Below are 25,983 nucleotides of genomic sequence, written 5' to 3'. Positions count from 1 at the left end.
ACAACAGATTTCAGCTGTGCTAACACAATCGCAAAAGGGTTTTCTAATGATCTATTAGCCTTTTAAAATTATAAACTTGGATTAGCTAACACAACGTGCCATTGGAACACAGGCGTGATGGTTGCTGATAATGGGCCTCTTGTCTGCCTATGTAGAGATTTCATTGAAAATCTGCCGTTTCCAGCTACAATAGTCATTTACAACATTAACAATGTCTACACTGTATTTCTGATCAATTTGATGTTATTTTAATGGACAAAAGAGATGTGCTTTTCTTTCAAAAACAAGGACATTTCTATGTGACCCCAAACTTTAGAACAGTAGTGTATATACACATGCCCAAATATACAGATACATACATATACAGATACATACATACATATTTACACATACACTGTAAGGCTCATCTGAAGATGAGGGACTGGGCCAAAGCGCCGCGTGGTAAGTGTTCATGATGTTTATTAAAATCTGAACACTAGAACAAAATAACAAAGAGCAAAAACAAAACAACCAGTGCTGTCAGATGCAGAAGCACAAAACAGAAAACAGCTACCCACAAAATACAGGTGGGAAAAAGCTGCCTAAGTATGATTCTCAATCAGAGACAACGATAGACAGCTGCCTCTCATTGAGAACCACACCCGGCCAAACACAAAGAAATAAGAAAACATAGAAATTAAGAAACTAGAATGCCCAACCGACATACACACTTTTTTTTTAGAATATACCTTCATTTACTATTCCCCTCTAACCCTACCACCCCTCCCCCAATTGGAGTAAACTAATAATCAATAACACTTAGGCTTCTACCTTCAGTTTATACATACTATATACATTTTACGGACACAATCTTTTACAATAGTTATAATTTGTTTGTTTTTGTCCTGGCCTACCTCTGTTTCTTATGTCCATCCAGTTTGATTTCTATTTGCCATATATTTGGAACGTTGCTACTTCACAAAAGTTCTGAACCTGTATACATTTTACAGACCCCGTATGTTTTACATTTGTTTTCTTGTTGTTATTAGTCCCAACCTTCAGCTCCATTCAACCCCTCCCATCTATCTCTAAAACCCATCCATATTGGATTCCTATTTGCCATATATTTTTCAACTGTACTGTGATGATTCACAAAAGTACTGAACCTTTCATAGTTTATACAGATTACAAATTAAAGATTTGATTTGACAAATTAAAGATAAAAATTGTTGCTAAAATAATTATTATATTATTGATCGATTGACTATGACTTTTCAAATCACCCAGTGTCTGCAGATTGTATTCCCCATGTGAATAACATTCTATTTGTTACAAGAATTCTGTATAATAATTTAAATAAAAAAATGATACGTTTTGAATCTGACGACATTTCATAAACCATGTGCCATGGAATCGGTTCATCGAAAATCTCTTCCCATCTACAGTATTTTGCAAGTTATATGGCACAGCTGTCAATTTTTTGGTCCTTTTCTCCCCTTCCATTTGTCTCTTCCATTTTTGTGGTTTTGCTGCAATTAGTTACCTGTAATTGTGGTAGAGCAGACATTAACATATGTCTGTGTTAGCTGCATGTGTGACATATCTCCACCAGTCCTATTTATGATATAGGTTACAAAAATTATACCTTTTTTTAAATGCCACCAGGGCCACAATAATATGGCCCCTCACTGAATGTCGGAGTGTGACCCCATCCCCATAGGTTACTGCAGCTAGTGTTGCCAGCACTGCCACTGCCTGTGTGTGGCCACACCACCGGAATACCCACCGGCTAGGTACAAGATCGTCAAGGTTCTCATTAGCAGCTTTGAGAATTTCCTTGTATATTATGCTCTCCCTTCAGGGGGCTTTGGCTTTGCAGGACCAACCCAGCCAAGCTGGCTCAGAATCTTGACGGGGCAGTGCTGCTCTAGGTTTCTGACCACATTTTGGCCACTTACAGCAGGCCCATAAAACAGTTAGGGACTTCTGGGTCATTCTGGTGTCATATCTGGGTCATTCTGGTGGGTGTCTACGGTATAGGGTTGTGGACCATTCCATCAATATAGGTTCATAAATAAATAAATTAGATGTAAAATATATTTAAAACATTTTGTTCCCCATGATAGGACAATAAATAAATTCTATGAATAATTTATTTTAAAACGCTGTTCCACCATGATAGGACAAAAAAAAAACATAAATAAGATGTAGAATTCATTATAAAATGTATATCCCTCATCTGAACAACATTGAATGCTCTGTCACAGCCCAGCTCACAGCAATACATTGGTTCTGGGAAATGCAACCATTTCCTTATCACTCAACGATTATTACTCAACGCCAAAAACACACACCACACCATCTTCTGTTTACTGAGTTTTTATCTCCACCATGTTGAATTAGTGCTTTTGTGTTCCAATTAGTTATATTTGAAGACATAATTTTTTGTTGTATTATTACAATCCATAACAGGGCAAGAATTGTGTGTTTACTTATTTGCCTCCTCTATGAGAACATGATACTTTTTTAAAATAGCCAAGGAGTAGTCTTTGTGTCTCTGAACAACTGGTTATCAATATACAGTTTAACGACGACGAGAGCTACTCGTTTCCCTTTCAATCTATTTTCCTTGAAAATTGGATACAGAACTTTATGCCGTTCTGCATTTTCCTCCGGGAACTGTTCATTCATGCCAATTTTCATGCCAGCAAGACTTTCACCCAGGCTTTTAAAAATTATTTTATCTTAAAGAAAGCGAATTTGGCAACGATTGGGCATTCCTACCTCTGCCCTCTCTGTCCGAAGAGATGTTCACGTTCGAGTTGGATTTTGTCGATAGCTTCGCGTGGGATCTGAAGTTCTGTTAGGAGGAACTCTCTAACTACACATTCAGGAACGTCTCCTTATTTCTCTTGGATACCTGTAAGTACCAGATTCTCTCTCATGGATCTAGTCTGTATGTCAAGTAAGGCTTCTCTTAGAATGACGGTCTCCTTTTTAAGTTCATTAACTTCGGATTCAATCTTATTGACTATCCTTTTTAGCTTGTTTGTATCTTTCTCCAATGTCGCAGCTTTTTCAACACTCATCTCGAGGCTTGCCTTCAATCCATTTATATCCTTACTGACTAGTTCAATTGTCATTATAACACATCGGTTTCGACCTTTACCATTCCCGGTGGTGAAAATATTAAATTGTCTGTGTCTGTAGAAGAGTCACGTTTTCGATTTGTTGTAGGACCCCCTGTCTTACTCTCCGTCATGTTTGGGTGCTGCTTGTTTTCATAATATTTGTTGATACATTTCTCTAGTCTTGTTATATGTTTTGTGTTGTTATCCAGATGGAAGGTACCCACCAGGTTGTGTAGTGCTAATATTTAGTCTAACTTACCAATATTGAATATTAAATTTTTACCTTGAGGTGGTATACATAGCTGTGTTCAGTCCGCCATCTTGCCACATCCATATCACTTGATGATAAACTTGGATTAGCCAACACAACGCACCATTGGAACACAGGAGAGATGGTTCTATCATTATTTTATTAAAGAAATCCTAAAGATGTTGATGAAGAAGCAGCATTTGCCTCGGAATCCATCCCAATTGGTATTCTGTGGAACCATGCGTTTTTTCGGTGCGGCTCGTTGTCCAGCCCTTTGTCCACTGATCTCCACGGATGGTTGTCGGATGGTTGTATGCTCTGCAAAAACACATCCACGTTTTTAATAGACAATTATTGATTTTATTACACAGTATGCCTATACATTGATAGGCTATATACCTACGGTAGGACTACAGTATATCTAAAAATATTTTTTTCATATCGATGTGTAGGTCTCCTGATTTACACCTGATCGAACTGGTTTGGCATCAACTGAAAACATTCATCCGTAACGATATACTTCTCCCCCTACCCTCCTTCTTGGCAAGAGTCTATTGCCCTGCTAATAGCCCATAATGGGTGGATTGATGCCTATTTTGTATTCCAATGTATTGAACGAATGTATTAATTACAGTTATTTACCATTCTCATTCTCGGACTGGAAACGTTGTTTGCAGAGTTCATGATCTCATTTTCAAGTCCTACATTTTGGATATATTTTGGAGATTATTTCGTTTTCAAATAACCGAAAGTGAGCGGCAGTAATCTGAATAAAGGGAAAAAGGCCAATCTTGAACATGGGTTATGTAACGATCTTCTTCATCTGAGGAACAGGAAAGCTCGGACCAAAACGTAGCGTAGTAAGTGTCCATGTTAATTTATTATAACTGAACACGAAATACAAAATAACAAAGTGAAATAATGAAAATCGAAACCGTCCTGAAAGGTGACACAACACAAAACTGGAAACAACTACCCACAACCCATAGTGGGAAAACAGGCTGCCTAAGTATGATTCTCAATCAGAGACGATTGACAGCTGCCTCTGATTGGGAACCATACCATACCAGGCCAAACACATAGAACTATAACACACAGAACAAACATAGAATGCCCACCCCAACTCATGCCCTGACCAAATTAAACGAGAAACATAAAAAGGAACTAAGGTCAGGATGTGACAGGGTGAGACAATAGGCCCTTTTCATTTTGTTTGGCTTGCCATTCCAAATAAAATTGAATATTCTTTGCTCATATAATTTAAACAGGTCGCTCTCCGCCAATGCCACCTGGCAATCAACCAAAAACTCAATATCTACCATGGTATTCAATTTCCAGCAAGACTATTCAAGCCGTCGACTCACTGAGGGTTGAAGATGATGAGCGAGTGCTGCAAAACCAGTTCAGATTTAAGTATAACTTCTGTGTGACTGACGCCTTTAGTGAGAGGTCTAATGTATTCATGTTTAAGCATTTCTGCCCTCCGGATTCATATTCATTATACAAATTGGCCAATGTGCACCTTCATCAGATACATTTCAGCTAAAGCGATTTAATTCATGAATGCATAAAATCAACTAATGTCAGGATTTAATAGCTTTATTATCCAAATGTTTAAAGTACATGTTGGCGACGGAGAGAATGCATTTGACTGTTAGCGCTTTCAGGAGGAACAGAAAAATGTGTGTCAAATCATAAAATATGTGTCATCGAAATCTCTTCCCAACTATTTTGCAATCTGTATGGCTCTTCGCCAATAATTACATTTAGAGGATTGAAGGTCTCTAAATGAATATCTAAGGGGCATTTTTCATTAGGGCAAATCTGGAAAATGACATGAGCAAGAAACGGTGGTAATATTTATCCTTTTAGAGACATGGCATACAGGTCAGGATAACCAAAAAATGTTTTTATTAAAGACTACCAGAAAGAATGTTGGTACTTATTTATTTTGACCCAAAGCAATGAATGAGTGAGTCACTCAGCTTTATGTAGGTGCCGAGGCTATGTGACTGTGCCATCAACTTGATTATATAGCAGACATCACCTAATTATATTTAGACAACACATAAATCTTACGAATATCATGGAAAATAATTTAACATTTTAGTTTCTAAATTCAATCACCTTCTTCATCCTCATCATTCAGTTTATTTAAATTAAATTTTGAAGTTGTGCACAATTATCAGTTTCTATTTGGTTTATATCACCCATTCATTATCAGGAAGAGACATATTTTGGCATCTTGGTACCCAAAAGCATAATCAGTGCTCTAACTCCCCCCTGCACTGGTCTGGAGCAATGAAGCAATGACGCAGGGTAACGTACAAACCACAAATTACCTCTAAATCCCGCAGTATAATCTCTAAACTTTTAGTTGAGCAACCACTGTATACCAGTGTGTTTTAGCTCGCTTGTCTAACGTGTGTCTGTGAGATGTCTCATTCTACACCATGCTGCTCTACCAGGAATACAGACAGTACACAATGATTGCCCATGAATGTTTAATAGTGTTTTCGTCTTTCTCTCACAGACACACCACTTGGATTCAAAGAAGTTGATAACTCTCAAGAGGAGATGGGAAAGGTCCCATAAGAACAAACTCTCTTTGTATCAAATTGACTCCAAACACCTCACTGTACCACCAAAACAAACCGTATGCAAGTATTCCCTTTGTAGAACTGTAGTAATTATTATAAGAATTAGTAATATATTTCTGTTCTACTGTATACATGTCATACATTGCCATAACTGTTTCTGCATACTGCTGTATAAACTCACCATGGTCTCCAGAGCAAATAAGTTTTGTCTTTGTATACAAGCAATTTCTACTTATTTGTAAAGTTGACAGATTAATCTACTGTTTAATTAAAACATGTTTACTTGCCAAAAAATTTGTTTAAATATACACCAACTCCCTGCATAATTTATTTTCGCAGTAGACTGAAGCTAGTATGCAAACACATGTCATGAAAATCACAATATTTGATCAAGAAGTTGAAGTCAGTTTCTTATGCAGCTGGAATCATTCAGTCACTTGTACACATACAGTATGAAAAAAAGAAGAATTTATTAAAGAATAATGTGCAAATATTATACAATCCAGGTGTGCAAATCTGGGGTAGCAGGGTAGCCTAGTGGATAGAGTGTTGGACTACTAACTGGAAGTTTGCAAGTTCAATTCCTTGAGCTGACAAGGTACAAATCTGTCATTCTGCCCCTGAACAGGCAGTTAACCCACTGTTCTTAACTGACTTGCCTATTTAAATAAAGGTAAAACATCTCTTAGAAACTTTACCCAGAAAGACTCACAGCTTTATTAATCGCTGCCAAAGGGGATTCTAACATTGATTGACTCAAGGGGTTTAACATTCAGGTAATCAAGATATATTAGTGTTTATTTTTCGCAAATGTTACAATATTGTAGATTTTTAGTCAATGGATACCATCAGAAGTTTTCCAACCGGCACAAAGGCTTCTTGAATGCAATACATTAAATAGCAATTAATAAAAATACAGTGCCTTCGGAGAGTGCCTTCACTGAGGTCCTGGGTGCTCTGGAGCAGGTTTCCATCAAGGATCTCTCTGTACTTTGCTCAGTTCACCTTTTGCCTCGATCCTGACTGGTCTTCCAGTCCCTGACACTGAAAAACAACCCCACAGCAGGATGCTGCCCCCACCATGCTTTGCCATAGGGATGGTGCCAGGTTTCCTCCAGACGTGACGATTGGCAATCAAGCCAAATTGTTAATCTTGTTTCTCATGGTCTGAGATTCTTTAGGTTTCTTTTGGAAAACTCCAAGCGGGCTGTAAAAAATGTCTGATTGGTGGAGTGCTACAGAGATGGTTGTCCTTCTGGAAGGTTCTCCCATCTCCACAGGGGAACTCTAGAGCTCTGTCAATGTCACCATCGGATTCTTGGTCACCTGCCTGACCAAGGCCCTTCTCCCCCGATTGCTCAGTTTGGCTGGGCGGCCAGCTCTAGGAAGAGTCTTGCTGATTCCAACCTTCTACCATTTACAAATGATGGAGGCATTTACAAATGATGGAGGCATTTACAAATGATGGAGGCCACTGTGCTCCTGGGGATCTACAATGCTGCAGAAATGTTTTGATACCCTTCCCCAAATCTGTGCCACGACACAAACCTGTTTCGGGCGGAGCTCAAGGATAATCAACGGAAACAGGATGCACCTGAGATCAATTTCAAGTCTCATAGCAAAGGGTCTGACTACTTATGTAAACAAGGTATTTCTGTTAATTATTTGTCATGAATTCAAAAAAATCTTAAAATCTGTTTTCACTTTGTCACTATGTGTCTAGATTGTTCAGGAATGTTTTTTATTTCATCCATTTTAGAATAAGGCTGTAACGTAACAAAGTGTGGAAAAAGTCAGTACTTTCCGAAGGCACTGTATGTTGTGCACAGTTAAGTGTTATCATAGCTTTGGTAAAGATTTAAAGAAGGGAACAGTAATCTGATGTCAATCACGTCATCTTGTACTGAGAATGTAATGCGACTGCATGCTACTTATAAGTGTTTGACAATGACAATGACACGAATAAGCAAAGCTATGCATGACTCAGACGGTACAGTTCATGCATTAAGAAACAGACATGACTATAGCTGCTGATCTACAGTAATTACACACAATGTTGATGAGGTGAAAGACCTAATTGGATGAAGTCAATCTTATCAGTCAGTCTTATCAAGAGAGCTTTGTTTTCCTGGGGTTAAATCAAACACACAGGGGTTATTTTACAGACGCACGCACGCACACACACGCGCACACGCACACACACACACACACACACATGCACACACACACCGGAGATGGGAAGCAGGATTCAAACATTTAATGCGGAACAGACAGGTAACAGGACAGGAACAGCATCAGCACACGGGTATACAAAGACATACGAACATTAATGCAGAAGCAGGGAATAGAGCGGGGAACAAAACAGACATAGAGAAGGTAATGACCAAGGTGATTGAGTCCAGGTGAGTCCAATAATTGTTGACAGGGGAAGGCAGGTGCGCAGAATGATGACGGTAGGAGTGGCAATGCTGGAGAGTCTGGCGCCCTTGACCGCCAGGGGGGGAAGAGCGGAACAGGCGTGACAAACATAACATGAGTAGATGACAGGTCAACTGGCTTTAACAGCGCTCACGGGTGCCCCTAGTGGATGGTTTCCTGACATCCTCAGACATGGACGGATGTCGAATACTGACTTGTATCACGGGTGACCTGGCTGTACAGGTCATCTTGTTATTGCCCCTGACTGGTACAGTATAGTCTAAGGTATAGCATCCTCTAGTTTTACTGTGGCTTGCTGAAACTGAATCAATCAAACTTTATTTGTCACATGCACTCAGTATATCAAGTGTATACCTTACCATGAAATGCTAACTTACAAGCCCTTAAACAACAGTGCCGTTCAAGAAGACTAAAGAAAATATTTACGAAATAATAAACTAAAGTTTAAAAAAGTAACACAATAAAACAACAATAATGAGGCTATATACAGGGGGTACCGGTACCGAGTCAGTGTGCGGGGGTACAGGTTAGTTGAGGTAATATGTACATGTAGGTAGGGCTGAAGTGACTATGCATAGATAATAAACAGCAAGTAGTAGCAGTGTACAAAACAAATGGGGGAGTGTCAGTGTAAATAGTCTGGTGGCCATTTGATTCATTGTTCATCAGTCTTATGGCTTGGTTGGTAGAAGCTGTTATTAAGGAGCCTTTTGGTCCTAGACTTTGCGCTCTGGTACCGCTTGCCGTGCCGTAGCAGAGAAAACAGTCTATGACCATGATCAGCTCCTTTGTCTTGCTCACATTGAGGGAGAGGTTGTTGTCCCAGCACCATACTGCCAGGTCTCTGACCTCCTCACTATAGGCTGTCATCGTTGTCGGTGATCAGGCCTACCACTTAATGATGGTGTTGGAGTCGTGTTTGGCCACGCAATCGTGGGTGAACAGGGAGTACAGGAGGGAAAAAAGAACACACCCTGAGGGACCCCAGTGCTAGGGATCAGCGTGGCAGATGTGTTTCTGCCTACCCTTACCACCTGGGGGCGGCCCGTCAGGAAGTCCAGGATTTAGTTGCAGAGGGAAGTGTTTAGTCCCAGGGTCCTTAGCTTAGTGATGAGCTTCGTGGGCACTATGGTGTTGAACGCTGAGCTGTAGTCAACCAACAGCATTCTCACATAGGTGTTCCTTTTGTCCAAGTGGGAAAGGGCAGTGTGGCGTGTGATTGGGATTGCATCATCTGTCATCCGTCATCATTTGTTGGGGCGGTATGCAAATTGGAGTGGGTCTAGGGTATCCGGGAGGATGCTATTGATGTGAGCCATGACCAGCCTTTCAAAGCACTTCATGGCTACAGACATGAGTGCAATGGGGTAATAGTAATTTAGGCAGGTTACCATCACTTCCTTGGGCACAGGAATTATGGTGGTCTGCTTGAAACATGTAGGTATTACAGACTCGGTCAGGGAAAGGTTGAAAATGTCAGTGAAGACAGTTGCCAGTTGGGCCGCGCATGCTTTGAGTACACTTCCTGGTAGTCCATCTGGCCCAATGGCTTTTGCGAATGTTGACCTGTTGAAAGGTATTTCTCACATTGGCTACTGAGAGCATTATCACGCAGTCATCCAGCACAGCTGGTTGTCTCATGCATGATTCAGTGTTGCTTGCCTTGAAGCTAGCATAAAAGGCATTTAGCTCATATGGCAGGCACTGGGCAGCTCGAGTCTGGGTTTCCCTTTGTCGTCCGCAATAGTTTTCAAGCCATGACACTTCAGATTCGTGTCAGAGCCGGTGTAGTAGGATTTAATCTTAATCCTGTATTGATACTTGGCTTGTTTGGTGGTTCGTCTGAGGGTGTATTGGGATTTTTTATAAGCGCCCTCATTTGTGCCCCATTCCTTGAAAGCGGCAGCTCTAGCCTTTAGCTCGATGTGGAAATGCCTGTAATCCATTGCTTCTGGTTGGGATGTGTGCGTACGGTCACTGTGGGGATGATGTCGTCGATGCACTTATTAATGAAGCCGATGACTGAGGTGGTATACTCCTTAATGCCATTGGATGAATCCAGGAACATATTCCAGTCTGTGCTAGCAAAAACGTCCTGTAGCGTAGCATCAGGTCACTGACCATTTCGAATCCCACCGTACCTTCTCCGCTGTGCAATCTGGTTTCCGAGCCGGTCACGGGTGCACCTCAGCCACACTCAAGGTACTAAACGATATCATAAACGCCATCGATAAAAGACAGTACTGTGCAGCCATCTTCATCGACCTTGCCAAGGCTTTCGACTCTGTCAATCACCATATTCTTATCGGCAGACTCAGTAGCCTCGGTTTTTCGGATGACTGCCTTGCCTGGTTCACCAATTACTTTGCAGACAGAGTTCAGTGTGTCAAATCGGAGGGCATGCTGTCCGGTCCTCTGGCAGTCTGTATGGGGGTGCCACAGGGTTCAATTCTCGGGCCGACTCTTTTCTCTGTATATATCAATGATATTGCTCTTGCTGCGGGCGATTCCCTGATCCACCTCTACGCAGACGACACCATTCTATATACTTCCGGCCCGTCCTTGGACACTGTGCTATCTAACCTCCAATTGAGCTTCAATGCCATACAACACTCCTTCCGTGGCCTCCAACTGCTCTTAAATGCTAGTAAAACCAAATGCATGCTTTTCAACCGATCGCTTTCTATTCCGCAACAAAGCCTCCTTCACTCACGCCGCCAAACTTACCCTAGTAAAACTGACTATCCTACAGATCCTCGACTTCGGCGATGTCATCTACAAAATTGCTTCCAACACTCTACTCAGCAAACTGGATGCAGTTTATCACAGTGCCATCCGTTTTGTCACTAAAGCACCTTATACCACCCACCACTGCGACTTGTATGCTCTAGTCGGCTGGCCCTCGCTACATATTCGTCGCCAGACCCACTGGCTCCAGGTCATCTACAAGTCCATGCTAGGTAAAGCTCTGCCTTATCTCAGTTCACTGGTCACGATGGCAACACCCATCCTTAGCACGCGCTCCAGCAGGTGTATCTCACTGATCATCCCTAAAGCCAACACCTCATTTGGCCGCCTTTCGTTCCAATACTCTGCTGCCTGTGACTGGAACGAATTGCAAAAATCCCTGAAGTTGGAGACTTTTATCTCCCTCACCAACTTCAAACATCTGCTATCTGAGCAGCTAACCGATCGCTGCAGCTGTACATAGTCTATCGGTAAATAGCCCACCCATTTTCACCTACCTCATCCCCATACTGTTTTTATTTATTTACTTTTCTGCTCTTTTGCACACCAATATCTCTACCTGTACATGACCATCTGATCATTTATCACCCCAGTGTTAATCTGCAAAATTGTAATTATTCGCCTACCTCCTCATGCCTTTTGCACACAATGTATATAGACTCCCCTTTTTTTCTACTGTGTTATTGACTTGTTAATTGTTTGGTCAGATTTGCAAAATGGAGGTCAGGGGAGAGCTTAGTATGCATCTCTGTGTGAGGTGTAAAGGTGGTCTAGAGTCGTTTTCCTTTGTTTGCACATGTGACATGCTGGTAAAAATTTGGTAAATCTGATTTAAATTTGTCTGCATTCCCCGGCCACTAGGAGCGCCGCTTCCGGATGAGCATTTTCTTGTTTGCTTATGGCCTTATAGAGTTGTTTGAGTGTCTTAGTGCCAGCACTGTTCTATGGTGGTAAATAGACGGTCCAAATAATATAGATGAGAACTCTCTTCTAGATAGTGTGGTTTACAGTTTATCATAAGGTGCTCTACCTCAGGCGAGTAATACCTCGAGACTTCTTGAATCAGTTTCATCATTGATGAAATATGAGTTTTGCGACTTTTTTCAATCTGTGTAAAGTCTGTGCTATAAGCTGTGTCTGTCTGTGTGATAAATGACAGCAACTCAGGGGGTGACGTGAGATTCCTTCACCTCAGTTGTGCAGAAATATCTGTCATACTGGAGCAAAACAAACACCTCGGGAACTCTCTCATAATGACCTTCATAGCGTAGCCATAGCAACCGTCATACCATCGGATCTCTAGTTGAATACAGATATGCTCCCTCGCCAAGGAACATGCTCCAATCCAGCTCCAGCAGAGAGAGGCTGAGGAAAACAACAACAAATCAATCACTGGCCACAGACCAGATTTAGGTCTGTGGTGAAGACAGGAAGGGAGTTGTAGGAGCATTACTTCTCATGATTTCCAATTCATACTATATGGAAGTCTTTGCTTTCATCAATTCAGAAATTTACTGCTTGCTCTAACAGGAACGTGACATACTGTAAACAAACAAATTAACAGTTTTGGGGAAGCTACTCTGAAAATATGCCAAGCTACCAATTACTTCACAATAGAACATTTAAGCTATACTTAAGCTACCCTTAAGAAAAGTATAGTTTACTTAACTGAAGTTACTTTCAAAAAGTGTTTCACTACATCCAAACTGCTTTGTGAAAAAGGGTGATATATAAATCTGAAATGTCATTGACTATAAACTGCAATAACAGATCACTCTGGAGTCAGATGTTACCAGAAAGTGCCATTTAGGCCTAGATTAAATCCGATTAAGCGTTAAACGGTGACAGCTGACACCCTCATAGTTGATGTTTTGGCATAGCTGTCAAAATGGTGAGCAGCTGCTCTTGATCATTGTCAGGAAGCCACACCGTCATTAGAAGTTCAGTTCCAGAAAGTACTGGCTATATAATAATTATGCTGAAATTGAAAGTCATTCAATTAAATAACTAGGATTGCTATCAGCCTAACCGAGGTGTAGATTACATCTCACATTCCAGTGTTTGAACTGAATGGGATTTCTGCGGCCAATAGCAATGTCCACTTCAGCTATAATGCCAGCAGTGGCTTGTGGATTTGACAGGTCTAACGCAGTTCCAGGAGTGGCTTATGAATTTGACAGTTCCTACGCAATTCTACCTCCGCTATGCGGATGTCGGCTACAGCGGATCTGATTGAATAGAGCCCTAAACCTATTTAGCACAAAAAGTGAGAATTAGGAACTACCACCAAGCTACTGCAAAATGTAATTAGCATGTAATTATACTAGTTCAACTACATGCAGTTCATATAGGTACCTCCGTGGGAAGATAACAAATGTTGAAGTGGCTTTGCTTGGTGAGTGAGAAACGTGCAAAGAACTTGTTCAAATCTGCTTTAATTCACATATTGTACTGCAGTGTTGTGCGAGCTAGCACACAAGCATTTCTCTGCATCTTTTATACCTGCTGTAAACTCTGTACGTGATGAATACAATTTTATTTGATCCAAAATGCTTTTTTCATCTGGTAGATGGTAGAAAAAACACATTCATAAATCAGCAGTTAAGCTATGAGTGAGTCATGCAGTATGCTGTGAAGGCTCAGTTCTGTGCGTGCTTCCACATATCTTGAAGGTTTTCCCCTTCATTAGCTATGGTATGGATCACTATGGAGTAATATTAAAATGCATGCATGTCTATTCAAAGTTCATTTACATGCTAAGTAGCAACCCTATTATGTTCATATTTCTTAAACTCTTTTTTATAATTTTATTTTTTTACCTTTTTCTCCCCAATTTTGTGATATACATTTACTATCTTGTCTCCTTCAAAACATGACCCGCCAAACCGTGCATCTTAACATCTTCCCGCTTAACCCGGAAGACAGCTGCATCAATGTGTTGGAGGAAACACCTTTCAACTGACTACCGAAGTCAGCCTGCAGGAGCCCGGCCCGCCACAATGAGCCAAGTAAAGCCCCCGCCCGGCCAAAACCTCCCCTAATCCAGACGACACCCTATTTATTCTACATAATACTGCACTACCACTTTTGACCAGAGACAAGTAGTGCTCTATATAGGGAATAAACAGACAGACACAGCGTAAAGAGTAGACTGTTGTGCTATCATTACAGCCTCAGCCCGAATTTGTCCCCAGTCAAGGCTAGGTTTCTAATATGGCTTGTGTGATAAGAAGAAGACCCTTCTCAAGTTTAAAGTAATAGATGTTGCTATGCTTTTCGATGCTTGCAATGGAAAAAACACCAAAGGATGGTACAGTAGCTGAAAGGCTGCCTCAGGGTTGCTTGTTAACAGCTGTGGATATCCATACAGTATGTGCAAGTGTAGTAGCAATTTCCTGACATTCCATCCCAGTACCTTATCCATTATTAACAAGTAGATTAATTTCACTTCCGTGATGTACATTCTGAATTATTCTGTCAACGGGTAACAATAAGATATTGATGTGATTTAATATACAGTTAGACATTCCTATTTTATCTACCGAAACCTCTGTTAGCCAGACAAATCTGAAATGTCATATAGACACTTGTCACAACTTCCGCCGAAGTCGGTTTCTCTCCTTGTTCGGGCGGCGTTCGGCGGTCGACGTCACCGGTCTTCTAGCCGTCGCCGATCCACCTTTAATTTTCCATTTGTTTCATCTTGTTTTCCCGCACACCTGGTTTACAACTGCTCTTAAACACTAGTAAAACCAAATGCATGCTTTTCAACCGTTCGCTGCCTGCACCCGCACGCCCGACTAGCATCACCACCCTGGATGGTTCTGACCAAGAATATGTGGACATCTATAAGTACCTAGGTGTCTGGCTAGACTGTAAACTCTCCTTCCAGACTCATATCAAACATCTCCAATCCAAAATCAAATCTAGAATCGGCTTTCTATTTCGCAACAAAGCCTCCTTCACTCACGCTGCCAAACTTACCCTAGTAAAACTGACTATCCTACCGATCCTCGACTTCGGCGATGTCATCTACAAAATGGTTTCCAATACTCTACTCAGCAAACTGGATGCAGTTTATCACAGTGCCATCCGCTTGGTTACTAAAGCACCTTATACCACCCACCACAGCGACTTGTATGCTCTAGTCGGCTGGCCCTCACTACATATTTGTCGCCAGACCCACTGGCTCCAGGTCATCTACAAGTCCATGCTAGGTAAAGCTCCGCCTTATCTCAGTTCAATGGTCACGATGGCAACACCCACCCATAGCACGCGCTCCAGCAGGTGTATCTCACTGATCATCCCTAAAGCCAACACCTCATTTGGCCACCTTTCCTTCCAGTTCTCTGCTGCATGTGACTGGAACGAATTGCAAAAATCGTTGAAGTTGGAGACTTTTATCTCCCTCACCAACTTTAAACATCTGCTATCTGAGCAGCTAACCGATCGCTGCAGCTGTACATAGTCTATCGGTAAATAGCCCACCCAATTTATCTACCTCATCCCCATACTGTTTTTATTCATTTACTTTTCTTCTCTTTTGCACACCAGTATCTCTGCCTGCACATGACCATCTGATCATTTATCACTCCAGTGTTAATCTGCTAAATTTTAATTATTCACCTACCTCCTCATGCCTTTTGCACACAATGTATATAGACTATTTTTTTATATAAAAAAATTCTACTGTGTTATTGACTTGTTTATTGTTTACTCCATGTTTAACTCTGTGTTGCTATTTGTTTACACTGCTATGCTTTATCTTGGCCAGGTCGCAGTTGTAAATGAGAACTTGTTCTCAACTAGCCTACCTGGTTAAATAAAGGTGAAATAAAAAATAAAAAAATTCCCTCATTATGTGACATGTATATAACCTTCTGTTCCCCCCATGTCTGTGTGTGGAATTGTTTGTTGTAAAGTGTATGTGCATTTCTAACTGGTTTGCGACAGGTTATTTAAACACGTATTTGTTGTTTCTGGGTGCAGTTTGTTTTGCCTAAATAAACTGCTCTGGTTGTTACCTATGTCTGCTCTCCTGCGCCTGACTTCCCTGCAGCCAATTACGCACCTCTACAACACTTTACGTATTTTTGAAGATATTCTGTTACTAAAGCATTGCGTTTACATATGCTGAGGTACCTTGGTGAATCATAAATCAATCTGTAAATGCTGCACTCCAAGGGGAATCTAAAATGTAGAACATGTCAATAGGAATTCCCTGGAAATATAATTGCAAGCCACTGTAGAAAAAACATATTTTGAATTTGTATGGAAAACTTTATTTGATAATAAAAATAGCATTCACAGACTTCTTTTGATAGCTACATATACATTGTGATCCTTCTCAAGGAAATAAGCTTCACTGGATAAGTCCACATTTACTTGTACTTAAACTAATGTTATGTATAGCTTCATGGACCAAATAAAGCTATGAACAATGTAGTATTTATATATGCATAGTGTTTTATAAAAAAGATTGGCCCATATGCATGTACTGCTTTTATCAACACAGATATAGCATTATGTCTGGAGCACATTGCAAGAAATAATGCTTAAAGGACACAGACTGCATACAAGTGCTTTATAATACAAAGGCAGGCTAACCATCAAGAGATATTCAAACCAACAAACAGCTTCTAATTGACCAAATACAGTCGTCCATTTTTAGAATGTCTTTACATACCTGATTCAGAGTACATTAACATATTTCCCATGAATCATCAGGTCCATTTCAGAAATATAAACACAATATCACATTCCTCACTGCAGAGGTTTCTCATAAATTTCTCTTTTGTACAAGAAAAAGGCAGCAATTTATTCCTTGACAGGTTCCTATTAGTTACATAGTAAAATTCTGTGCAGGCGGTGGCCGGCAGGTTATATTCTTCTTTAAATGTCTTTTTTTGCTCTTCTTTGCAATTTTTTTTACAGTACCATGGAAAAAACTGTGATAAAAGAATGCATTGGTTGTAGTTCTTCCTAAATCATTTTAGATGTTTTGTGAAACATAAAACATAAAATATACAGAAAAACAAGGTTAAAGCTGCAGTCATACTCCAGTGGTGTGAAAGCATGGCTCAGCATGGCAGATACTTCTGTACCGGAACTTTCCATATGTTACCATCACAACAACTTACCTTACATGATTACATCATCACCTCATTTCCTTGGACAGGGAGAGGAAGAGAGGAATTAATCCCATTTCACCTGTATGGGATCAGTGGCCGTTGATCAATATTTTCTATTGAATCTTCAAGCCAATCAGATGTGGTGGTTTAGCTTTCCTCACGTCTACATCGGTATATAGGATCAATTCATTCGAGGACTGTGGTTACATTCAAACCATTTGACCTCTCTTAGTCAACCTCTCCATGTAGTCAACCTCTCCATGTTGCTTATAACTGTGAAACAGGCTTCATGTTACAGGCTCCAGTCAGTTAACATGTTGCTTCTACTGTCCTCTGAATAGGAATACAAAACTTTGTTTAATTTTATTTCCACCACAGGTAGTCTACTCAGACACCTCTGACTGAGAGAAGAGGAGATGGATGTTAGTTTCCCTCTTTGGCGATTCTACAGCAAATCCAGCAGGGATAACAATGATTCTTATTTTCAGGTTATGGGGCATATAACTTGGTCCTTTAAGCTTTAACCAAGCTTCACTGTGGTATGTGCCAATTGAAAATAAATAGCAGGACAAATGCAAAAATGTTGATTTCAAATATATTATTTCTAAAATTACTATTGGTTATAAAAATGTGAGTTTGCCTTTACTCTGTATGATACTCACTTAGGTATGCACACTGCAGTTGTCCATAAAATGTCACTACTACCAACATCTTGTGCTATAGTTTGCTTGGTGGAAAATGACATCAAAAACAAATTAAAAACAAGCCCACCATGAAGTACCAGTTACCACAGTAAGGAGCATGTTTGAAACCTCAGAGGGAACACATACAGTCACTACTGAAAGTCTACACACCTCTGGCAGTTGTCACATTTTGCTAACAACATTTGTATCTAAAACGGGATTACATTCGATTTTCTTTTCTATAGATCTACACAACCTACTAAACATTTTTTAATAACCTTTTGCGACTAGAGGTAGTATTTACATTTTTGGATAAAAAACGTTCCCGTTTTAAACGGGATATTTTGTCACGACAAGATGCTCGACTATGCATATAATTGACAGCTTTGGATAGAAAACACTCTGACGTTTCCAAAACTGTAAAGATATTGTCCGTGAGTGCAACAGAACTGATGTTATAGGCGAAACCCAGATAAAAATCCAATCAGGAAGTGCCGCATTTTTTGAAACCGCTTCATGCCAATGACTCCTTATATGGCTACGAATGAGCTTACGCTTTCTACGTATTCCCCAAGGTGTCTACAGCATTGTGACGTCTTTTTACGCATTTATGTTGAAGAATAGCTGTAAGGAACCACATTGAGCAAGTGGTCACATGATGGCTCCCACAGAAAATCTTGCGTAAAGTACTGAGGTAGCCATTTTTCCTATCGCTTCTTATGAGAAACCAATTGTCCCGACGGATACATTATCAAATAGATATGTGAAAAACAACTTGAGGATTGATTCTAAACAACGTTTGCCATGTTTCTGTCGATATTATGGAGCTAATTTGGAAAAAAGTTTGGCGTTGTAATGACCGCATTTTCCGGTCGATTTCTCAGCCAAACGTGATGAACAAACGGGAGCTATTTCGCATACAAAAATAATATTTTTGGAAAAAAGGAACATTTGCTATCTAACTGGGAGTCTCCTGAGTGAAAACATCCGAAGTTCTTCAAAGGTAAATGATTTAATTTGATTGCTTTTCTTATTTTCGTGAAAATGTTGCCTGCTGCCAGCAGAGCCTAGGATAGCATTATGCCATGATAAACTTACACAAATGCTTGTCTAGCGTTGGCTGTAAAGCATATTTTGAAAATCTGAGATGACAGTGTGATTAACAAAAGGCTAAGCTGTGTCTCAATATATTTTATTTGTGATTTTCATGAATAGGAAGATTTTCTAGGAAGATTTATGTCCGCTGCGTTATGCTAATTAGTTTGAGGTGATGATTACGCTCTCGGATCCGGGTTTGAGAGTCACAAGAATTATTAAGTGAAAGAAATATTATAGGACATAAAAACGGAATAATTTTGAATAAGATTTTACCAACCAACATAGCTCAATTGTTTTTGTCAAAATTGCTCAAGCTCAGTAAATTTGGTTGGGAATCATAGGTGGAAAGCAATATTCAAACTTTGTCTGTGATTTGAAAGAATATTTAAGTCAGGACTAAGACTGGATCACTCAACACCTCCTGAAAAGCCATTCTGGTGTGTCTAGCACTAATTACCTCTAGGTTTTCAGAAGACTACGGTGGACTCTTCTCAGACTTTTGACCTGTGCTTTGCTCCTTTCATATATATTTTTTTGATCCTGACAACCCCATTTCCTGTCAGTGACAAGCATACCCATTACATGATGCTGCCACCACAATACTTGAAAATACAGAGGATCAACAACATTGCATTCACTCCATATTAGTGGCCTGTATGATGAAGTGAAAAGAAGGAAACCTGTGTTAAAACATCCACACCAGGCCTCCTGGGTGGCGCAGTGGTTAAGGGTGCTGTACTGCAGCGCCAGCTGTGCCATCAGAGACTCTGGGTATGCGCCCAGGCTCTGTCATAACCGGCTGTGACCGGGAGATCCATGGTGCAACGCACAATTGGCATAGCGTCGTCCGGGTTAGGGAGGGCTTGGCCGGTAGGGATATCCTTGTCTCATCGTACTCCTGTGGCGGGCCGGGCGCAGTGCACGCTAATCAAGGTTGCCTGGTGCATGGTGTTTCCTCCGACACATTGGTGCGGCTGGCTTCCGGGTTAGATGCGCCCTGTGTTAAGAAGCAGTGCGGCTTGGTTGGGTTGTGTATCGGACGACGCATGACTTTCAACCTTCGTCTCTCCCGAGGCCGTACGGGAGTTGTAGCGATGAGACAAGACAGTAGCTACTAAATAATTGGATACCACGAAAAAGGGGTAAAAAATTCAAAAAAAAAAAAACATCCACACCAAATCATCAATTATGTTTGCAACAAGGCTGTTAAATAATACTGCAAGACAAAACAGCAAATACATTCACTTTTTGGACTAAATAAAAAACTGCTGATTTGAATCAAATCTAATGCAACACAGGAGAAAACTCTCTGTATTTTCAAGTATTGTGGTGGCAGCATCATGTTATGGGTAGGCTTGTCACCGGCAGGGATTGGGGAGTTTGTCAGGATAAAAAAGCCCAGGTAAAAACCTGCCGTAGTTTTCTGAAAACCTAACCCTGGGACAGAGTTTTATTTGTCAGCGGGACAGTTACACACATTTTAATACCAAAGACCCGCCAGGAGAGCTTTCGAAGAGGTGTAAAGTGTGAGTTTTCCAGTCTCAGTGCTGACTTAAATTTGCTTGAAAATCCGAGACAAGCCTGAAATATTGCTGACCATCAATGATTCCCAACCACATTTACTGAGCTTGAGCAATTTTGACAAAAACAATGGATATGCATTGCACTAAGAGTCATGCAATCAATAAAAAAAAAATTGGAGGGGGGTGTTTGATAATTTCTTTCACTTTGAAAATGTGGAGTAGGTTTTGTAGATAATTGTTCTACCAATCTAATTTAATAAATGTTTTGATTACATTTCGAGGCAGCAAAATGTGAAGACTGTGCAAGCGGTGTGTAGACTTTCACTAGCGACTGTATGTGTTCCCTCTTAGGTTCCAAACAAAGATGCCAAAAAAAGCTGAATCACCATTTGTGATATGATAGGCACATACACATACCTTCACTACAGTATTAACAACTGCCGTAATGCTCAAAATAATGTGAACAGAAGCAAAACATACAGTACGAAAAAATAAAAGATTGTACTCCTGCTGTGGTATGAATCTCTGTCCCGGATCACAAGTAGTCAAATCAATGAATCAATCAACCAGGCGATTGGATAAATCACGAGTTAATCTTCTCAGAAGTCCAAGTCCAGTGTATGTACTGTGGCCTACACAGGTTGAGGGGTGAGAGGCCAGGGTCCAGGCTCTGTCCACTCAGATGCTGAGGTCCTTGGGGCTTTCTTTGTAAAGCCTTCTCATAGGCACGGGGAACTGGTTCTGGGCGCGACCTACTCCGTTGTTGTGTCGTGCTGCGTTGTTGTGTCCTGCTGTGTTGTTGTGTCCTGCTGCGTTGTTGCAGTGTCCTGCTGCGTTGTAGCCTGTGTGGTTGTGAGTGGAGGCATTGTTCTTCAGTGTACTGCAGTAGTTCAGCTCCTCCCTGCTATAGCTGCTGTCTGGAGACAAATCTCTCTCTGACCTGTACCGTCTCTCTGGCGTTCCGTTCATCCCATACCTCTCCTCCCTCGTCTCAACCGGCGAGTCCCTCAGGAGGTTGCCGTTCTTCAGGCTGCCTCTGTCAGGAGTCCACCCCCTGGAAAGAGACAGGGAGGAAGCCCTTTTGTTCAGGCGCTCTGGGGTGGTGGCCTCTAAGTAGGCTCGGCCCGGGGTCTGTGGTTCCCTCAGGAGCCTGCGGTCGTAGAGTGGTTGTTCAGGAGTAGCCGCATGACTGAGGAAACCTCCGTCCTCGTTCTCCTTTTCGGGTGTGCGGTCTCGGTGTGCTCGCTCGACCCTGCGGTCCATGGACTTGGACCGCCGTCGGTCAGGGGAGGCTTTATGTTTACGGGTGGGCGAACGGTCGAAGGAGCCGCGACGTGGTCGACTGTACCTCGGGTCTAGAGTACTGCTACTAGCGGAGCGCTCCCGCTCTCGTTCTGTAGCTGCCGCTGCAGCTGCAGCCTTCTTCCTAGAGCTGTCCTTACGCAGAGTCTTTAATAGTTTTGAGATGCCGCTCTCTGACTCTGACTTGTTGACTTTGCGTCCCCGGCTCTTCTTATTGTTGCCGCCGCTGTTTTCAGGGTAGTGTTGGCTGGGGGTGGCATGGCTGTGGTTGTTGTTCCAGGTGTGATGGTGGTGGGGGTTAAATTGCCGGCCCTGGTGCTCCATCCTGTCCCTGTCTTGGTCCTGCGCAGCATCCTTGTGGCGTGATGGTTTGTGAAGGTCTTGTGGATAACTTGACTCCGATGAGGTGTGATATCGGCTGTTTGGTGGCAGGGTTCTCACTTCCGGAGAGTTTTGTGCCCTGGGTGTGGGAGAGTGCCCGTCATTGCTGGAGTCTGTATGAAAACAAAGGAAGAACATGAGAGACATTCTCAGACTGGATGGAGTTTAAACTAACTAAATAATATAAGCTTGGTAGCTAAGACAATTCTCACAAATTGATTGTATCAATACAGATATTTTTATGGAAACCATGTACTGCCATGCACTTCCATAAACAGTGACAATAAATATACTGTGGAAAAAGGGTGGTATTAAATATTCATTAAATATTCAAATTTGTACACAAATGTCTTACTTTGATCCTCAAACTAAATTACATCAAAGTAAACAATTGCTACAGTATATTTTCAATGGGAGCATTGGGTTGCTACTGTAGGTGGCAGCAACACAACAAGTGCAAAACATTGCAAGTGGAGGGTTGGTGTGATCAATGACACAACAAGCAGCTATGACGTTAAAATAAAAATAATTAAAAAAGTCGATTATCATCGTTTGGGAATGGGAACTGCAGAAAAACAAAGAGCCTGAGAGAGGAGAAAACAAAAAACTGGAGAGTATTCTGCCCATGACTCTGCCCAATTAGTGGTTGTTATGGTTGCAGCAGGAGGCGAGCAGTGACATGAATCCTTCCAGAGGCAGGAGGAAGAGAAGCAGTGCATTCAGTGTGAATGGGTTCACATGGGTCATGAAAGCACAGTACAGGTTGAGGAGTGAGCCAGGCCACACAGAACCAAACACATACCCAGGGAGGTGCAGGTAGTGGGAGAGGAGGAAATGGTAGGGGGAGATGGGTTAAGTAGGTGAGAGATGTTGAGGTGGAGGGTAAACAGTTAGGAGGGTGGGTTGGAACAGACTTGGCTACAAACCGTGGTCTGATTTTGGCCCATTAGGTAGAAACAGGGCTCTCCCATCTTGTCATTTCTCATAGTACCAACAGCGAGATGAGGAGCCATCATCGCTGTAGGGAGGAGGAAGAACCCAGAGAAAAGAATTGGGGATGAAAGAGACAGCAAAAAAATAAACAAAAATAGAGACAACAGAGGGCTTAGATCCTCAATAGAGATAAGAAAAATAAATGTAGTTTCAGTTCAGTTGACAAGTTTTTCTGTCAGGCACAGAAAAGGAAAACCTATGAAATTGACGGCTGAGTGGGATCCTTTGACCTTCTCGGCAGAAATAAGGAGAAACAATCCCAGATTAGGAGTGAGCAGAACATACAGTATTTGGACAATAACATGACTTGATTTATACAGGAAGAGGATCATTACATACTATGGCCAATGAAGGTTGTGAGTTTCATTGTCCTTGGTATCCACATCACCAGTGAACTATCCTGGTCCAAACATACCAAGACAGTTGTGAAGAGGGCACAACAACACCTTTTCCCCCTCAGGGGAGGCATGGGTCCCCAGATCCTGAAAAAGTTCTATAGCTGCACCATCGAGAGCATCCCGACCGGTTACATCACTACCTGGTCTGGCAACTGCTCTGCATCTGACCGTAAGGCACTACAGAGGGTAATGTGTATGGCCCAGTACATCACTGGGGCCAAGCTTCCTGACATCCAGGAACTATATACTAGGCGGTGTCAGAGGAAGGCCCAAAGAACTGTCAAAGACTCCAGTCACCCAAGTCATAGACTGTTCTCTCTCCTACTGCATGGCAAGTGATAACAGAGCACCAAGTCTAGGACCAAAAGGCTCCTTAAAACAGCTTCTACCCCCAAGCTGAACAATTAATCAAATGACCACCCAAAATATTTACATCTATGCATTGTCACTTTACAAATGACCTCAGCTAACCTGTACCCCCACACATTGCCTCGGTACCGGTACCCCTTGTATATAGCCTCATTATTATTATGTAAATATCTTGTGTTACTTTTTGATTACATTTCTTTTTCTTTAGTTTATTAAATATTTTCTTAACTCAATTTCTTGAACTGCATTGTTGGTTAAGGGCTTGTAAGTAAGCGTTTCACGGTAATGTTGTATTCGGTGCGTGTGACAAATAAAATTGGATTTGATTTGCTCACAGCAACAAGAAACTGCAGACTACAGTGTCTGTCCTGTGTGTGGGGCCTTTAGTGTTAGTTAGTAGTCAGAGTCAGTAGTGTTAGTCATAGTATGGAGGGAACCTGTATCACATCACATCTCCACACACCATATTCAGGTACAGATCCATCGCCCCTCTTGAGGACCAGGTGTGCCCTCCGGCCACCATTCTTGATCAGCTCGATGGCCCGTGCGTGCTTCATGTTCTTTGTGCTCTCGCCGTTGATCTCCAGGATCTCATCTCCCACCTTTGTGTGCAGAGAGAGAGGAGGGAGGAGATTTATTGAGACAACCAGATAATTGATCCCAGGCGAGCTGAACTGTCTATTTGACAGAAATATTAGAATCCAAGTACAACAGAGTGACAGGCCTCCAATTGTTGATATGATTTTTTCATGGAGCATACCCTCATCTTGCCATTCCTGCCAGCCGCCCCGTCCTCAGCCAGCCTCAACACATATAGATCCATGTTGTACTCCCGTCCTCCTCTCAGGCTGAACCCAAAGCCTTTACTGTCCCGCTCCAGATCCACAGAGTAGAACTCAGCATCCTGAGAGAGTGAGAAAGAAAGAGACAGAAAGAAAGAAAAGTACATATTTACAGAGCAGATGTGCAAATACCCACAACTCATGGGCCAACAGGGGTGTCATGAAGTGTGTACTAAATTCAGGACTAATCAAGTCACATCCAGCAAAAACTCACATAATAATATAAGCCATTTAGCAGACACTTTTATCCAAAGTAACTTACAGTCATGCGTGCATACATTTTTACATATGGGTGGTTCCAGGAATTAAAACCACAACCCTGTCGTTACAAGCACCATGCTCTACCAACAGAGCTTCAAAGGACCACACAAAATGAGCTGCCTGTGCAGAGCACGAAGAAAGGGCACTGCAATGGCTGGACACAGGCTTAGTGCACTCATCAAAAGTTTGGCTGTGGTACTGTCACTCTTCCTTCCTCTTTTATTGATTATCTGATTCATTGATTGATTGCTTTGATGCTTTGAATGAAAATCTTTATCTCAGATTGAAGCTGCACTGTGTGTTCTTGTGAAGTAATGAATTACTGATTGCTCCCTTCTTTGGTGATTGATTGAAACAGACCGATAGAACATATCTGTCTTTACAGTACCTGTGAGGGCTGAGCTTGTGTTGGAGGAGGTGGAGGAGGAGCCTGTTTCGACTTTGAGTTGTTCCTGGAAAATGTAATCATTCATATGAACACACAGATATGAAAATAAATAATATTCATATAGAAGTCATCTTTCATGCAATTGATCATATTATACATTTGATTTAATCAAAGGCCTGTTTATTGATTGAGATCTTCATGGAAACTAACCGAGGCTCCATGGCAGTTTGGGGTGTGTGCGTGGTGGTGATGGTGGCAATCTTCTCAGCGTTGGTCAACAGAGATGCGTTGGAGGACTCTGTGGAAACACAGTAGAGGATTGGGTAGAGGTCATAACCTCTAATCTATGAGTAATACATGGATTTTGGTAAGATGGCTTCTATCTTAGAAAAAAAACAAATGCGTCTGCTGTTAGATGCTCTAAAATCGCTATTCTGCTAAACAATGTGTTTTGAGCCAAAACTGAT

General features: G+C 41.5%; 1 protein-coding gene across 2 annotated transcripts in view; it reads right to left on the bottom strand.

The window, feature by feature from the left end:
• Positions 1-16,412: 16,412 nt before the first annotated feature.
• The window catches only part of LOC135504696 (membrane-associated guanylate kinase, WW and PDZ domain-containing protein 1-like), a 125,159-nt gene continuing 115,588 nt past the window's right edge, over positions 16,413-25,983 (bottom strand). For both annotated transcript variants that reach the window (XM_064923490.1, XM_064923489.1), the window contains exons 18-22: positions 25,727-25,814; positions 25,517-25,580; positions 24,786-24,929; positions 24,489-24,627; positions 16,413-22,378 (exon numbers count right to left, since the gene is read on the bottom strand). In XM_064923490.1, the coding sequence (XP_064779562.1) occupies positions 21,261-22,378; positions 24,489-24,627; positions 24,786-24,929; positions 25,517-25,580; positions 25,727-25,814 (1,553 nt within the window). In that variant the 3' untranslated portion in view covers positions 16,413-21,260. The remainder of the gene's footprint in view (positions 22,379-24,488; positions 24,628-24,785; positions 24,930-25,516; positions 25,581-25,726; positions 25,815-25,983) is intronic.

Source organism: Oncorhynchus masou, chromosome 18 (genome assembly GCF_036934945.1).
Source record: "Oncorhynchus masou masou isolate Uvic2021 chromosome 18, UVic_Omas_1.1, whole genome shotgun sequence".
In the NCBI taxonomy this organism is placed as follows: domain Eukaryota; kingdom Metazoa; phylum Chordata; class Actinopteri; order Salmoniformes; family Salmonidae; genus Oncorhynchus; species Oncorhynchus masou.
The sequence above is the reverse complement of the archived record's forward strand: the minus strand, read 5'-3'. Positions and strand labels throughout refer to the sequence as shown.